General features: G+C 34.5%; 1 protein-coding gene across 2 annotated transcripts in view; it reads right to left on the bottom strand.

The window, feature by feature from the left end:
* Positions 1-420: 420 nt before the first annotated feature.
* The window catches only part of LOC141457220 (zwei Ig domain protein zig-8-like), a 275,027-nt gene continuing 257,467 nt past the window's right edge, over positions 421-17,980 (bottom strand). For both annotated transcript variants that reach the window (XM_074133885.1, XM_074133886.1), the window contains 3 exons: positions 11,115-11,284; positions 8,016-8,172; positions 421-802 (listed from right to left, as the gene is read on the bottom strand). In XM_074133885.1, the coding sequence (XP_073989986.1) occupies positions 702-802; positions 8,016-8,172; positions 11,115-11,284 (428 nt within the window). In that variant the 3' untranslated portion in view covers positions 421-701. The remainder of the gene's footprint in view (positions 803-8,015; positions 8,173-11,114; positions 11,285-17,980) is intronic.

Genomic DNA, 17,980 nt, shown 5'->3' with positions numbered 1-17,980 from the left:
TATTGTCGTTCCAATTATTTACAATTCGTTATCATTATCATCGATAAGTTGCTATTGATTTTCAATATTAAACTAAAGAATATCAGTAAATCAGAAAACATGAATGAAAGGTTCTCAATGGCTCTTGAAGAGATAACAGGCATCCTGGATGAGCAGAGATCATTTATGGTAACGTGGCTCCAGAGGAATTAAAAGGAAATAGCAATGCATGGTGACGATTAGCGAGTGGAACTATTGGTAATTCTTTGCCTTTCTGGAAACTAGCAGGATAAAAAAAAACTAGGCAGCTAGCAGATTGTTTGAGGTAACTTACGTTGATTGCTTTTTGAAAATCGACCCACCTTTCACTAGCGGTGACTCGCAACAAATGTCTGCTGGACATTACGAATAAAAGGTTTTACAAATTAAAAGCAGGCTGTATAACAAGTAATCATGTATATTTACATTATTTACAATATAATAAAACTAAATACATAGAAAAATACAATATGTCCAAAACCAAATCTATTTACAAATAATTAAAAATACAAAATATGAAGTGTGTACAGTCCTTAACTGTATTAGAAAGAATGGTGTTCCTATCATTAATTTACCGAAAAGAGAATATCGTTAAGTTGAGAATATTTACGAGTTATTAAAACCAGAACTTGTTCAACAAATTAAACAAATAGTTGATGGGCGATTTCGTGTTGTTGATTATTTTACAGTATTGTTACAGATGCAGCTACAATTGCCATCAGTAGAGATGCAACCAATCGGCTAGCATTTGACAAGGATCCCTGCATTGCTTCACTTCGTTCACCTAGAGACAATTAAGTTAGAAAATAAACAACAAAAATAGCAAATTGATTAGTTTCATTTTTTTAACCCAGATTCGTTGAAGTTGTGGTTTTGGATCGAATCCATTTCTTACATTAATATTCATGGCGTAAGCAATGTTTATGTTTGTTATTCTGCGAAAATTATATTAATTGTATAATAGGTAAAAATTCATTCATTCATTAAAATAAGTGGCTTATTTCCCATATTGTAATTATTCAAAAAATATTTTGAATTATAATTTTTAAATTTATCTTAGTTAAAGTAACTGAATTTTCTGAAGGTTAGAGACAACTTATATAAAAATATAGGTGGTTGCCAGAATTCTCTGGCTTCAGTTATACAAAAACCCAAAATTCATTGTTCTTTAAGATATGTAAGAACTCATATAAAGGGAAGTGCAAGAGAGGCGATCATGATTTACACCTGCTATCTTCTAAATGATCAACTCGGAGACTCGCTGACACAGGAGATGAGAAATCTAGCGAATGATGCAGAAGCGCAGGAGTCGCCGATAATTCTGGCCAACTAAGCAAACATCTAAAACAAAGTATTTGGAGCAGCTCCTGCAGTAACTCAATTTGGAGAGTTCTTCTAGGGATGTATGTTTCTTTCGTGTTATTTAAATCTTTTTGAATGAACTTGACAAGTCTGTTATTGAAAGTAGATACATTTTCCTTAGCCCGCGTTAGTGAGAGACTAAGTGGACTGGACACCATTCTCGAGAGGATTACAGATCTATCTACTGCAGGATACATCAGGTTGGCCTAATTAACTCAACCTAAAATTTAGTGAACCACGACCAGATTACCTTTCTTGGCCACTTGGAATGTCGTGCAGGGGAGCTGTGTCAAAGGGTCCGAAAGATAGAAGATATTGACTTAATACAGGCCTCCTGACTGGAAGATGCTTTGGTGTAATGCTAGTCTCCCTCGGGTTAGAGCAAAAACGCGAAGACTCCTGACTAGGGCCGAAAAAAAAAAATGACTGGCCAGCCTATAAGAATATGCTTGCTGAATATGAGGTTGCTCTCAGGAGAGCTAAGTGTGAAGCTTTGTGAGGAAGTTACAACACTTCCAGAAATAACCAGATTTTGAAAAATTTTGTCCAAAGAACAATGTACCAAGATTGATCCTTAGAAAGGTTGGATGACAATCATACTATCACCGACGAAGGAGCATTAAAGCTATCGTTGGAAAGACACTTCCATGGTTGTAAGTCACCAACAACTAGGACGGAACATTCCGTGACTGGTATCCTTCTTCCAAGTAGAGAAGACTTGGAAATGGCTTCCGAAATTGTTAGGGTTTATTGATTTAATTGGCTGTTGGTTTCTTCAGTTCTTCCCACAGGAGTAAAACTCTTAGAGGGCTTCTAGTTAAACTGTTGAGTATATTACCAAGGTTTTGGAGGCCATAGAGGGCAGTTTTCTTACTGAAGCCTTTGTGTAATAACGTTTAACATTACTCCTACAATGCAAGGGCGCCTATATAAACTTCGCAAATCTTCCACGAAATGTTGATAAACACTATTTACAAGTAACTTTTATTTTGAATATCTAATTTTGTTCGATTATTTTATGATGTTTAATGATATTTTGAAAAAAAATTCTCTCAGTTTACGACCTAACGTTGTTTAATTAGAACGAATTTTTCTCCCAAGCCACTAAATTTATTGTTTTAAAGAGAGAGATAGGAAAAATTGTATTAAAAATATTTACCGAGATGAGATTATAATAGCAATGTCATTGATAAATAATTAAAAACACAAAATGAGGCTTATGAAAAATGAAAAAATGTACGAGCTCATACCCAACGCCGAATTTTGAAGAAATAGATACTAATTTATCTTGCGAAAAGTGATTTTAACCTGGAACAATTATTCTATCAATTATTTGTTCAACGAATGTTAGTTGACTCTACTGGCTAGCCATTTAGATGTAGGTACTCCCGACAAAAGAGAGAAATGTTAGTGAAAAGTGAGCGCTTTTATATTTTTGCAATACGAGGTGTGGCTATTAAATACCGAGACTATTGCTGTAAAACATTTTATTTTAAATTTATCCATATTTAGTTATTATCACCTTCAATATACACCCCTCCCCTATCCTTACAACGCTCCATGCGAATTTACCATTGTTCGAAACAGTGCTGGAAGTCTTTTTTTGTCAGCTTCTGCATGAAGCGTGCCGCTTTTTCTTTAATAGCTTCAACAGACTGAAATCGTGTTCCTTTTAATGCAGATTTGACTTTGGCGAACAGATAAAAGTCATATGGGGCCAGGTCAGGAGAATAAGGCGGATGGCCTAAAACTGGGAGGTTGTACTTGGCTAGAAACGTCTTGACAGACAATGCAGTGTGAGCCGGCGCATTGTCTTGATGGAGAACCCATGACTTGTTCTTCTATAAATCAGGTCATTTTTTTCCTTACTCTTTCACGGAATTGAGCAAGCACCTCAATGTTGATTAATTATAATCGATATTTTCATCCGTTTTGGAAGTGGAAGGACGATCCGGGCGGTCATCATCTCCGACGTCTTCTCGGCCATCTTGGAAACGCTTGATCCACTTAAAAACTCGCGCAAGTGATAAACGTTCATCACCATAAACTTTTTTTAATAAAAGATAAGTGTCAGTAGCGGTTTTACCAAATTTCATGTGAAATTTCACGACAATTCGTTGCTCTACTACATGCGTAGTATCATGTTTTCGGCAAAACGAAACTAACACCTCTTACACAAACGACGGTTCCGGTCAGACAGATTTCTCTACAAACACGTGAGACGCTGTAATCAAAAGAGAAGGCTTTGCGCTGCACAGCTGTCGGTCGTTAGGATTTGGCGCATGCATAGTTCTTCTGTAGCAGCATCAGTCTCGTTATTTAATAGCCACACCTCGTTATTATGCTCTTCTACTTTCCTATCATATCTATAACCATTTGAAAACCTCCGTTGATAAATATGCAATCACTATTACATTATAGCAATAGTTAACTTTAAAAAAGTAACTACTTAAAAATTACTGACAATTAATACCTAACAATTAAAAAACAATTAGATGAATATCTTTCAAGTTCTGTATTAGACTGTCAATAATGTTCAGGTCATTTCTGTAGGCAACTTCTATTCTCTCTAGGGGTTTAGTAATCTTCATCTAGAATAGAAATTGATGCTTCACTGTCAGGGGTGCATTGTAATTATTACGCACAGGGGCTGCATCTCTACTCTACACATCAGTTATGCGTGAATGACCGATTCTCAGACGAGCTATCACCATCTCTTACTTCCATTACCTCTGATTTCCCAAGGTATTAACTTTTTAATTTTTTTTTTTTTTACATTATTTGTTTTCTCAACTGCAGTATATTACAGGAATAATTACTGCTGATTATGATACATAAAATACACAAGTAGCATGAAGGGAGAATCCATGAACACTATTGTGCACTGGCACTTACTTCATTAAGAAGAAGATCGCATGGCCACCTGCGCTACAACCGTTTTGGAGGATTTCCTGACCATGTAGTAAGTTAGGAAATTAGAGGATTTACTTGTAAGGAAATTGAAGAGTGGAATTTAACGTAACGAGTTCTTGCAGCAACCGAAACATAGGGAACAAGGATATCTCGGTGCAAGGTAGAGTTAGAGACATAGTAAGGAGCATTAGCGATTCTACGGAGTGTTTTTGACTGGAAGGTTTAGATTTTATAGACTTTGGAAGCTTTGGCTGAGCCCCAAAGTTCTATTCCCGTAAGTCCAGGCAGGTTTCATGTATCATGGCGTGGTTAAGTCGTTTGATGTTTAATGAAAGTTTGGATCGTTTGTCGAGAAGTCTAGAGAGAAGTTTGAATCGTCTGTTTAGTTCTTTCCGTTTAATTCAACTATGTAGATTCCAGGTTAGGCGTTTGTCCTTCTGCCAATGTAAATAAAATTTTCTTTTTAGATAATTGCTGACATCTAATTTTATTGTCAACCTACTCATTTCAACCTTGCCTTGTACGCTGATGACGTGGCCTTTTACACGTCATCTTGGAGAACGAACACCATCACCAACAGACTTTACTCTTGCACTAGACAGACTAACAAAATTCTGCAGCAAATGGAAAATTAAAATTAACCACGACAAGACTAACACTCTCATTCCGTGGTCTACCCATGTGAAGTACCTAGGCCTAACTTTAGACAACAAACTGACTTTCACTACGCACGTTCAGGACAAAATAAACGCAGACAAACTGGACTAAAAAGACTACTATTTCCTCTTCTCTCACGTGACTCCAAAATGACGTGTGACCAACAAACTGCTCCTCTACAAAGTAGTCATCAGGCCGATGTTGCTCTACGCCTGCTCCACCTGGAGCCTGGACTTGTAGTCAGTAGCAACATCAAGAAACTTCAGATAACGCAAAACAAATTTCTCAGACTCGCAACAGACTCTCCACGAGACTGCATCCATTATCTCCGTACACTCCTTTATCCAAAATCGTCTGCTCAAACTCCTTTCCATCCTAGACTGCCATCCTAATCCTCTCTGCCGCGACATAGCCTCCTACAGATCCTTCTACAACATACAGACACAGAAGACTAAAACATATACTTCCTCTAACACTTTACACTAGCTGCAGGTTTTACCACTTCTTTTTTTCCCTGCATTCCAATCCTCACCTAACTTTTCTCTTTCTACACTAGATTATAAGGTTAAAATGTATAATACATTTACACTTCTGTATTTATTTTATGTATATATTTATTCAATTCAATTTTATTGACATATTTCTTTCAATCATAGCCTCAAGTTGCCACTTTTGCTGCTTTTCACTCTCTTATTTTGGTAAGTCGTCTTTTGCCAATACTACCTTTATACAGGTTAGTAGATATTTATTTTAAGATGCAATTTACAGATGCATGAACGTTAAGTTTCCTTTAAAAAAAACAAAAAACCACAGTCATACCTGACTTAACATCTATGGATCATGATTATAAACAGATTACAAAAATTTGAGCTGGCTTTAAATTTTCGTCTCATCTATTTTATATAAATACACATTTATAGATGAGTTTTTTACCTTGGATAATTTATGATTTTTATAATTCAATTTTTCACTCGATCATTATTTGTTTTATTACAAGTCAATTTTTATTTGAAGGTAGGCAAATGATTTTATAGATGTTTCAACAATATATTGTTAAAAACGTTTATATGTTGGTTCTTTTAATAGAAGCTAACTTTAATATATTCTCTTTGAACGTACTCATGCTAGATTTGGGGTTCAACCAAGCATTCTAACTCCTACCATATTCAATTCTTCATAATAACATTCAATATTAACCAGAAAATATTACGCAAAAAGAAAAAGAAAATAAAATTTCTAGCGTCCCGTCCTACGTATTAAACTTAACCCTTCTTACTGGCATAAAATTTCTTTATCCGACAGCTTATTAAAAACCTTTTTTATAAAAAATGCCATGTCTCCGCGTGTAACCACCCAACGCATTCAAAGACTTTTCTCATTTACTAACCCAAACCATTCACCTACCTAGGAGACTGAAATACCGTTCGCCTACATACGTAGCCTACCTTCAATGTAAACTTCCAATCAGTAAAGTGAAGTTTTACTTGAAGTAAACCTCCACTGGAGTCATATTTCTTACAGGTTCGCAGGGCATGTATTGATTTAAATCTATAATTCAGATACATTTGTGATACTATCTTAATAGGTATGTATGATTAAATAAAATAAGCATTTAAAAAAAAAACAAAACAGAATTCAGCAATTACCCGAAGTGCAATTTATAACAGTCTCTGTTTTCTTTTGTTATGAACTTTTAATGTTTCCTTTTGTCTTTACAACTCAACATTCAGTGAAAGAATGGAAATGGGTTTTCGAATCAGTTTTCATGAAAATGGGAAAGGAATGAATTGTAATCACGTCAAATTATAGATTTTCTTTTTTTTTTAGTTTTCATCACAAATGTTTTGTGGTCTCCTTAGTTCGAAAAAGTGATTTTTTAGAATATGATCTCTGAGTAATTGTGAAGAAAATATTTCAAAAAAGTAAAAATTACAAGAAGCTGAAGCTTTATATTCAGATTAGGCCCTCTATCTGAAGATTCAGAGGACCTGGACTGAATCAAAACCCTTCAACCAAAGTACCGCTTTACTAAATGTATATATCACTTTTTACGGACTTTTTTGCTATTTAAATATTTTTAGCAAAGGAATATAGATCCTGGGGGCTAGAAATCAATTTCGATAAGTCAGAATATATGGTAGCAGGAGGATCAGTTGAAAGATATCCAACATCCAGATGGATCCACAATTAGGGAAGTGGAAAGGAGTAAATACTTGGGTTCTGTTTTTGAGAAGGATGGCCTCTCAGATAAAGATATAGAATCCCGTATTCAAAGTGGACGAAAAGCCATAAGAATGTTGAATTCCGTATTGTGGAATCCATATACATCAGTGGCAGTGAAAAAGCAAATTTATACATCCATCGTGGAGATTATATTGCTGTATGGGAGCGAGACCTGGGCTATCCCAAAGAAAAACAAATGCAACAGCTTAGAGCTGTTGAAATGGGACTTCTGGAGAAGGTCGGTGCGATGCTCAAGAGCACAACAAGTCAGAAAGAATAAGAAGGCTCATGGAAGTGGACGACGATGTAATAGTCCGGAATCTACCAAAGAGCTTTAACTTGGTACGGACACAAACAGAGAATGGGAGTCAACGGATGGCCTGGGAGATGTTGGAAGTGGCAACCAACCTTTAATAGAACCCTAGAGGCCGACCGAGGCGTGACTGGCAGCAGTGCATCCAGGAGGTTATGACCTGCAGAGGGACAGCCTGGGCAGAGTGTTTTGGAGAGGCAAGATCCGTGCAGCTAACCTTCGGGAGTCGCCTGAGTAAAGTAAAGTAAAAAAGATATTTGTTTTGAAAATGCCACCTCCATTTTCCATAATCTTTTTATACAAACAAATTTTTGGTTGAATAATTTACTAGAAAAAGTCGTTTTGTTCATTTAGGTTCGTGTTAGAAGTTTCTAAAAGCCAACACATTGTAGCTGTTTGTTGTGCAAAGAAAGTTGTTCGTAATGTTATTAATTTCTTTTAATAACTAATTTTCACCCTCTTTACAGTAATTTTGAAGGATGTCGTACCAGACATCCATATCCACCGATATGGATATGCGTTCACCAACCTTGTATTACTTCTAGGTGTATAGATGTAGGCGCAGCGTTGAACGCTTTGCATGTGTAGTTGCCAGTGTCAGACATTTTGACCGAACTAAGCGTCAAGTGACTGCTAACATCGATTCCATCCTTTTCTGTTAGGACATTTACTCCACTTCTTTCAGTCTGAAATTAAAAATAATATTTTTCATTAGTTTTCTAACTGTAGCAAAATTAGTAGGCGTTCTTTTTATGTCAGTCTTTCAACCAAAACTCACGTTTACCATTATTTTGATAAGCTTAAATAAAAATATAGGCCTCAGATTCAAGAAATTTCAGAAAATTCTAAGTCACTACTACTTTTAAAACATTATCAGTAAATCTATTTTACTTCTACTCAGCCATTAAATAACTTCTTCCTGATGGTATTTGATCACAGCTACTAATGTGCGCGATCGTATTTCGTATCTTCGTCAATATCTAGATCAACATCCAATTATACACACCCTCATTTTCTCTGAAATCACACTGCAGAGGCCCATCAAGTTTCGAATGGCTCTTTGTGTCTATGCCATCCAAATCTTCTTAGAGATGGAAAGTGGGAGATAAGTATTTACTTAGCAAGTTATTTAGCTTCATCTAATTAGGAGAGTAATGCTCAATTACGAAAAGTTCATTTCCCACCTTGACTACTTACAGGGAAGTGAAAGATATCATTACTTCTTCCCCTGATCACCAAGACGGGAATGAATAAAGTTCCTTTCCAAACAACTAAGTATAAAAGAAGAAATGGATTGGATAAAACAGTCTCAGAAACTAAAAGAATTGCGCAGACTTTCCATTCCATAAAATAAATCATCAAATAAAAATTGCCCCAAATTTTTTATGAAATTTGAAACAAATGCTTTGAATCAGGGAACACATATAAATAGAAATTTTATACAAGATTTCTTTGTCTTCCTGATTTAAAGCAAAGTACCAAAGAGTGTGGAACATAAGTCGTTCAAGTGTAACTTCTGCCAACATATGGTACAACCAAAACTTTTCCTAACTACAACAATTGGGAATATTCCCAAAGGCATCTGGTCTGAAAGAATACCAAGGGCGTTGTACGTGACATTGGTTAAAAATTGACTTTACCAAACTTGGAAGTGGTTTCCCCCCTCTCAGGCCATATTCCGGTTATCCTAAAGACACGATCTAGCATTGCTTGCAAAGGTTTTAACCAAAGATTTGAAATTAGCCACAAGAAAATGGTTTAATTTTCAATTGACGATTACAAGGTAATACCAGAAAATACAGCTCTGATCAGTTTGTCCAGATGGGTTTAAGTGGAAAAATCAATTGTAGTTCAACATGTTCTATTATAATTATAATTTCTTGCTTGATTAAGATTTCCGAAATAATATTGGTTTCATTCCTGCTATTTATTTGTTTAAAGATTGTCTTCAACACTTAAAATAGCCTTTTTACTTGTCAAATCCTTCCCCGTAGTTTTCGACAGATCACATAATCCTTCATTTAATTGTTAATCATGATGTGATTGATTCGCCTTTGGATTTATTTTGATTATTTATCTTTCTTTTAATCTACTGAGAAGGATTGTTCAAGTTGATATCTGCCCGTGATTGCCTTGTCCAGCTACAATTCTTTACAATTAGCCTTGCTTCTTGTAGCTTGCTGTCTTTCCATTGTCTTCGATTGTAGGCAGAAGATACTTTTTTTACTCCTCTTATAGTAGAATTTCCGCTTGTAATTGAAATAAGAGGCTCACTAATTCTTTTTCATTCCATGAACAATAATAATTAGGAGTAGCCATTGAAGGGAGAGTAATGATTAAAGTTTGTGTGTGAAAAAAGCATCTTAATGCAAGTAATCTATGGATTTAAAGGAAGTCACAGATGGAGAGTTCATGTTTAAGAGACAAATTATTAGCATTGACTCATTTTGCTTCCAGAGAATTGGAATATATGTTAGTCCGCCACAAAAAAGATAAAACCTCTAAAAAGAAGGAACTACTTTATAAGCCAAATGATTTAAAAGGACCTTTGGATTTTTTTGTTCTGCAGTCTTTATAGCTAACTAAGCATGTATCGCTTACATATCAGGTACATTAAGAAGGTTTTATTTGAAATGTCTGAATTGTAAAGAGGTTGGTTTTGGCAATGATTAAAACTAAGTTAGGATGGTTTAACAATTGGTTAGTTCTTCTGGGAACGCAAGGTATTGTTGTTAACGAAGTCTGACGGAACAATTTGGTGATCTCTCTGAGATACTTTTGAAATCTATGTTTGCCTCAGAGAACACAAATTTTATTATAAAAGCAATAATAGTACCTCTCATCCTCTCTGTCAGTTTCTAACCTTTAATTTCAAAAATAATTTTTTTTTTTTTCTCAAACTCCTAAAAATTTTAAATATATTATCAAAAACAAGATCTGAAATGCTAAATTTAACCTACAAATTCTGGAACTCAGACGGATCGCCAGACTGTCCCGTATGTAATTTTGGAATTTCTTGGAGTACTTGCATAACTTCATCACTGAGTGCTCCCAAGTATAATGGCTTGCGTCTCAGGTATTTTGGCAGAACGCCGCTTCTTACATTTGACTGTTTGCAGATAATGAATGGTAGGGATTGGTCGGCTCTTGCTGCCTATGTTCGGGATGCATATCACCATAGATTGAGCATTATTAAAGGGATTATTTTATAATTTTATTACTATTAATACTTACTGTTTCTGTTTTGTAATGTAAAAATTTGAAATTTAATTTGTTTATTTTTTATATAACCTTATATTTATATAACCTTATTATTACTCATTATATTTTTCTTTTTGTATTAAATGTGGTAACTCGCCTGACGGGAATATAACCAAGGCTATACATTTTGATAAATTTTTCAATGTAAATAAATAAATTTAAAAAAAAATGTTCAATAATAATGTAGCTAACTAACCAAAGATGACAAACAGATGGGCTTGACAGAGGAAATCCTGTGTAGGTACTATCAACACTGCACAGTCATGCCAACTTGAAGCTCTAGAATTGCTCAGGATTTGGCACGACGGATTACAAAAATCCACAAAATCTACAAACTTTATTTGTTTTAAATATAAAATCAACTTACAAATAAAATAATTTTGCCATCGTGCAACCAATCAACCAGTCTGGGAGGCCGGTGAGTATCTTTATAACTGTTTCCAGACTTGGTCCTAACATGGCATAGCAAAGTCAAACTGCTACCCTCTCGGACGACTCTTAATTTTGGGCCGAGAATGTTTGCTCCTACACTTCCATCTGTAAGTACATAATATGTATTCAAATCAATTAACTGATAATTGAAACTTTAAAATCAAATAAATTTAAATAATTGAAAAAAAACAACATTTAAAAACAAATATATAACTAAAAAAAAAAAAAACCTCAAACATAAACTTCAAATGAAATAAAATTAAATCATTTCATGGAACTCTACAGAAAATTTTATCCATTATGTTTTGATTTAACTAATTACATACCAGCGACAAGTAAATGGGTAATGAAGCTTTCATATTATAATGGAGAGTTGTAATGCATTTAAACGTAAAGTGCAAGCACGTAGATCTTGCTTGTGTGATAAATTTACATGACGTTTCACTCATTAAACAATTCAGGCCACATAATTTACACTTATTTCAATGCTTTAGTAAAGGCTAAATGTAAATTTAAATTACACATAGTAAAATTTAAATTTAGTAATTTAAATTCAGATATTTCATAAAAGTATTCTCTGTACAAAGGCAATCAAACCATCAAACCAGAATTCTTAAAGAAATCAGCAGAGCAATGGAATGCACTTAGCACATAGGTGAGTAATTTCTCCGTTGCAATCGTCTGAATGATCACCTTATTCTTGTAAATTGTTTATTTTATTTTTAAATAAAAAACGGATCAATATCTACTTTACAGAAACAACAATAATTATTACATAAATAATACAAATAGTTCTCAGTCTATAATTTAGGTTTATAATTAGGCTTTAGCGTTTTATTTTACCTTTTAGAGATTTTTATACAAATTTATACAATACAAATAGTTCAAAGAAACATCTGACTTTATTTAGAAAATTTTGTATATCTGTACCAAAGAAATCTAAGTCAAAATGATTGGCTGTTCGCATCGTACGAAAGATAGGAGAGTAAAAAACGTAATTATGTTTGCAGTACGGTACACTGAATGGAGAAGGATGTCGTGTAGTATGAGATGAGATATTAAAAGAAATTAGAGAAAGAAGGTAAGGACCAGTCAATTTTGAGAATGGAGAAGTTTGCAGAGGAAAGAGAGGTCATAATAAATTCTTCTGGTGGCAAGTGGAGGAATATTGAGAGTGAGCTGTAGATCGGAATGGATAACGGGTTTCTTTAGGGATTTTCAAACGGCAAGCCAAACCATCGAAAGAACTTGTTCTGGAACAGCCTCAATAGAAGTCATATGTACCTTGCAAAATGGACTCCAAATTACTGAACCACATTCAAGATGGGGTCTAACAAGGGGTTTATGTAATGTGATATAAGAACGGCTGTCAGTGAAATTCCTCGTGTTCCTGAATACAAAACCAAGCAAATGAAACATATTCATTCATTCCCTGGCCTTGAGGGAGCCACAATAGATCTTTTAAGGGAGCTAAGATGATTGGCTCTTTCTTTTTAAAGTTAATCCCTCTTCATTGTTCAAAAACGCTAGGGCTACACGTTCATACAAAGAATTTATTTGGAACTAAGTCACGATGGCAGAAAACTCGGGATGCCTAATATTAGTAGCTCTTATTCCATCGTTTCACCATACTTGTTCGCTTCACTTGTTGCAAAAATGTATTGCAGTAGTGAAAATAAAGTTAAAAAAAAAAATAAATAAAAGATAAACATATCAGATAAAGACAATGAGTTTAAAGTATATAAAAGGATGTCAGATGTGGCTTGGTATGGGATATTTATGAAGTACTGAATGATGCTGAAAGATACAAGGGGCAAGAACATGTCGCCACTTCAGATAAAACTTTATGCTGCAGAGATAAACTTTTGAAATAATGCTTCATTCATTGTTTACAGTTATCTAAAATGTTATATCTGTATTACCAAAATATGCTACACTAAAAAAATGCTTGTTGAACATAATATAATAAGCAAAAAGTATACGGAAAAAATGAAAGAAATTCTCGAAATTGTAGAATATAAGCATCTTATTTTTGCCTTTGTAAAGGTTCTTCTGAAATTCCATGTCTTCTCTATTAAATAATTGTAATTATTATATAATTTTCTAATTTAATCGATCTAATTGCACTTACAAACTATTCTATACACGGCCCTTTTTTATTCAAAATTTTTATCAAGGTCTCAATTCAGTAAACTTTCTGCTTTTTGCGGACGACTTAAAGATTTATACTGCCATTAACTCTGCGGATGACTTTCTCCTCTTCCAAAACTCTCTTCATAGCTTGAGTGTTTGGTGTGATGAAAATGATATGAGCCTAAACATCTCTAGATGTAAGGTAGTAATCCTATCATCGTAGTCGGACGTTTACCAGCTTCGATTATTCTCGTCATGCTACAACTCTAACTAGATCTAATGTAGTGAAGGACCTTGGTGTTACGTTCAGTGCTAACCTTTCATTTAACCTCCACATGAACTCCATAGTCACAAAGGCAAATAAAATGCTTGGCTTTATATCTAGATCTACTCGAAACTTTAAAGATGTCAGAACCATAATAGTCCTTTACAAAGTAATAGGTGCGACCTATTCTTTGAGCAGAGTACTGCTCTGATTTATGGTCTCCTTATCAGAAAACTTACGTCAACAAGCTTGAATCACTTCAAAGTACTAATGGTACTAATTATCGTAAGTTCGGTTATTTTCCAAGAGTTTCGGATCAAGTTAATCATCTACCCGCTGATTTCGATTTATTCAACACCAACATGATCAAAATGAAACGTTTGTTAAATAGCTGATTTTGCGGTGATTGGTACTAAGGAAAACTACATACCAGTTATTTGTGATATCATTAAGATTTATTAATTAAGTAAAGTTTATCTATTTTTTAAAGTATATTTTATAGTATATCTATTAAGTATATCTATTGGGCCAAAAAATAGCCCGAAACTGTCTAAAGCCTTAATGGGACCATGTACCTCGTATCTTCAACTCTAAATAGCTAGAGTTTGCCTGGGTCTTGGTTAAACCCCTCCCAAAAAAAACTATCATCAGTCAACTACGTACTTGTGAAGACACAATAAACATTGTGTAAACGTTGGAGCCGTCAATGCAACTGGTGCAACTAGCAAAGAGAACAACATCCCATGACAAGTCTACTTCTTTTCTTTGGAACGATGAGGAATGATAGTAGAAGATGGTCTCTGTCGTACAGAGCTTGAATTATTCAAGATAAGTTTGTATTCTTTATCTGCTGCAGAATAAAAATGCGTGTAAAATGCAGTGAAAAGTATTAGTAAATGAAGTTAATAATTTATATGTCTGTTTGCAGTAATTTATATGTCTGTAGGTTCATCAGCAGATATCTCCATTATAACTCCATTATACACTTTTAGTGATTCTGAAACAAAACCATTTTCAAATATTTATTGTCTACTTTACCAAAAATAAAGGTGTATCTATTTAAACAACTCAAAAATACTCAGTTTTGTTTGGAAAGCTACATGCGAATAAGAAGTTTTGCTTGTAGAGTTGTCAAATCGAATCTTCAGTAGGCGATGATTTTTTAGAAGAAATGGAGGGCCAGCACTCCCTGGCTCAAAATAGCAGACCAATTGAGTTTAGATTCTCATACACCACCATGAGGATAATATAAATTATTAGAGCTAAATTAGCAGAAATGCATTCATTAATAAGAACTTCGTTAACAAATGAGATTGAAAATACCTTAAAATAAATTACAATACATTTCTGCTATCAATAGAAATCCATCTGTATGGATTTGGCCGATCCGCTTAGCGAATTAACCAACCTTTTCTACAATAATAATAAAAGCTGTAAGTAGGCATTTTAAAGAGATTATAAAAATGAGTACATACTCGTTAAGTATAAAAACTTTAATAATGAGTTGGTACACTAAAATTGGATGATCACAAAGGAGCACAAGCTGAATTCTTCAAGAATGCCATCTAAACTTGAATCAATCAGATTCTTGATTGCACTAATGAAGATTAGAGTTCAAGCAATCAGTGGTTAAGTGAACGGTAATTTCTACATCAGATGAAAATACTAATAATATATAAATACTTCTAGAATATATAACCATTATTTGATTGCATACTAGAATAAATACCAGTAATGAATCACAGGGTTATAATAGATAAACAGTGGGAGAGGATAGATAAACGAAAATACCTCACTGATGGTTCTCAACCAAGATACGTATGTATGTGTTGCAGAACTTCTTTGATATCCAATAATATCTGTTGAATGTTTTAAAATGTTGAAGTAGTAAACAGTTAAATTAAATCTGTAGAGGTTTATTAACAGTTCAAGTGATTGCAAATTAAGTCAAATGTGAATTTAACTAATAAAGCTAGCTTTCAGACAGAATATAAAGTTACAACTTGAAAGGTAGGTAACAGTGAAATAAACTACAAGCTAACTGCGATAACTTGTAATACATTCACTGTACTTGATAAAAGCAATTACAAATTAAATGAAACAATTTAAACGAAATTGTACACCAATTGTGTAATAAAAAAAAAAAATAAATAAAAACATTAGCTTGTAACATAAAACCAGACGCCGGGAGACATGTTGTGATAAGGATGTTGAATATTTGAACCATCAAGCGAGATTGGCAAGGTAGAAATTATAAATTTGTTAAAAGACCAAAATGTTACAGCTTACAACTAGATTCAACTAAAAGAATTTAAAATACATCAAAATTAATTGTAAAAAAGTTTTATTCACTCGGTCAGCGAGATTGGAACTCACGTTTAATAGAAATAATGTTTGCTTTGTAATACCTACAAATGAACAAGTGACCGCCCAGCGCCAAAAATGCCTTTTGCGAAATGACAGATTATCAATGTATTCAAGAGTTTCAATAAAAGTTAATTCTGCAAAATAATTTGACAAATGAAAAGAAAGTTTACAGGTCATCCTTTCAAATTAGTTCATCCCAAGTCAACTCAGCCTTGCCAAGTCTTATTTGCTCCCTGAATACTACAAATACGGCAAGAAAGTGGAAAGCACATTCTTGGACAATTAGGTTACATATGTATCGGGTTGGCCAATAAGTTCGTTCGGTTTTTATTTTGGTACAGATTCATTCCGATTTTCTTTTTTTATTTTCGGCGCAAGCGCAGAACTCGATTGTTCATTTGAAAGGTTATGTTAAGCTTAACCTTTCTATGGATTCCGGTTTAACAAACATTACTATTGTGCTTGCTGCGTAGCTGTAAAGATGGAAGAAAATAAAGTGCATTTTCGTCATATTTTGCTCTATTATTTTATAAAGGGTAAACGAGCGGCAGAGGCTCATAAAAAGATATGTTGTGTTTATGGTGATGATGCCCTAACAGAACGCGTGTGCCAAAAGTGGTTTGTCAATTTCTGTTCTGGAGATGTTGTCATTAATGATGCGCCCCGCTCCGGTCACCCGACCGAGATTAATTCAGATGATGACAATGGCGTAATCGATAAAGATCCATGCGAATCGGTGAGAGAGATAGCAACAGCACTTAACATATACTATACGAGCTCCAAAAATCATTTGCGCCGGCTGGGATACGTTTCTCGGCTCAATTTTTGGGTACTGCATGAATTAACCGACGTCAATTTAGCCACTCGCACATCCATTTGCGATTCGTTGCGGAAACGTAAAAAAAAATACCCATTTTTAAAGCGGATGGTAACGGGAGATATAAAATGGATCGTCTACGATAATGTAGTGCGTAAAAGATCATGGAAGCACTGCAGTGAGCCACCGCAAACAAGCTCGAAGGCGGAATTGCATCCGAAGATAGATGCTCTTTGTATGGTGGGATTATAAAGGTATCATCTATTACCAGCTGTTACCGTCAGGCAAATAATTGATTCAACTGCATACTGCTAGCAGTTAACCCAACTGGACCATGCAATCCGCACAAAACGTCCAGAATTAGCAAATCGCAAAGGTGTCGTCTCCCACCACGACAACGCCAGACCGCATGCGTCATTGACCACTCGGAATAAACTGCTGGGATGTTTTTACTCATCCTCCGTATTCACCAGACCTGGCACCTTCTGATTATCATTTATTCGGATAGTTACAGAACTCCATGAACGGAAAAACTTTTGATAATGAGAAGACTGTTTAAAAACATTTTGATTGGTTTTTCGACGATAAGCCACAGACGTTCTACGAACGTGGTATAATGAAGTTGGTGGAAAGATGGCAAGAAGTTATCAATAAGAATGGTCAATATATAATAGTTTAAAATGTATTCTGTGTATCAAAAAAATTGATATTTATACCACCCATTTGCCAACCCTATATATGGTGCATGTTTCTAGATTCTTCAATAGTCCAAGAAGATTTAAACCTAGTGAGCGGTATCTTGCCCAAAACACCAAACTCTTCAGTTGTAAACTAGCCTTGTTGGACATGACAAGGAATACCTTACCTGTGGGCGTCCAATCAAACTGCAATCAAGTTTGAATGGTCATGAGATTTTATTGGTATAAATACTCTCGACGAAAAATTAACTAGCTATAAAGCCAACGAGAAAGGTTTGTAATTATTGGCACTTTATTCCCTGAAGAAACAATCCTAAAGAAATATTTGAATATTTTGTAAAGTAATTTGGGTCGCCAGTTGTGTGTATTTACTAAAAAGAAGTACTACTAAGCCAGTACAATATTTTTACCGTCGAAATAGTTATACGAGGGTCGTTTGAAAAGTCCGTGCAAAAATAAAAACTACTTAATTTTTGGGGGTGAACCTTTTTTATTTTTCAACATAGTCCCCTTTTAGGCTT

Source organism: Rhodnius prolixus, unplaced genomic scaffold (genome assembly GCF_049639745.1).
Source record: "Rhodnius prolixus isolate KJV_2025 unplaced genomic scaffold, Rpr scaffold_10, whole genome shotgun sequence".
Lineage (NCBI taxonomy): Eukaryota > Metazoa > Arthropoda > Insecta > Hemiptera > Reduviidae > Rhodnius > Rhodnius prolixus.
This window is presented reverse-complemented; position numbering and strand designations above follow the sequence as displayed.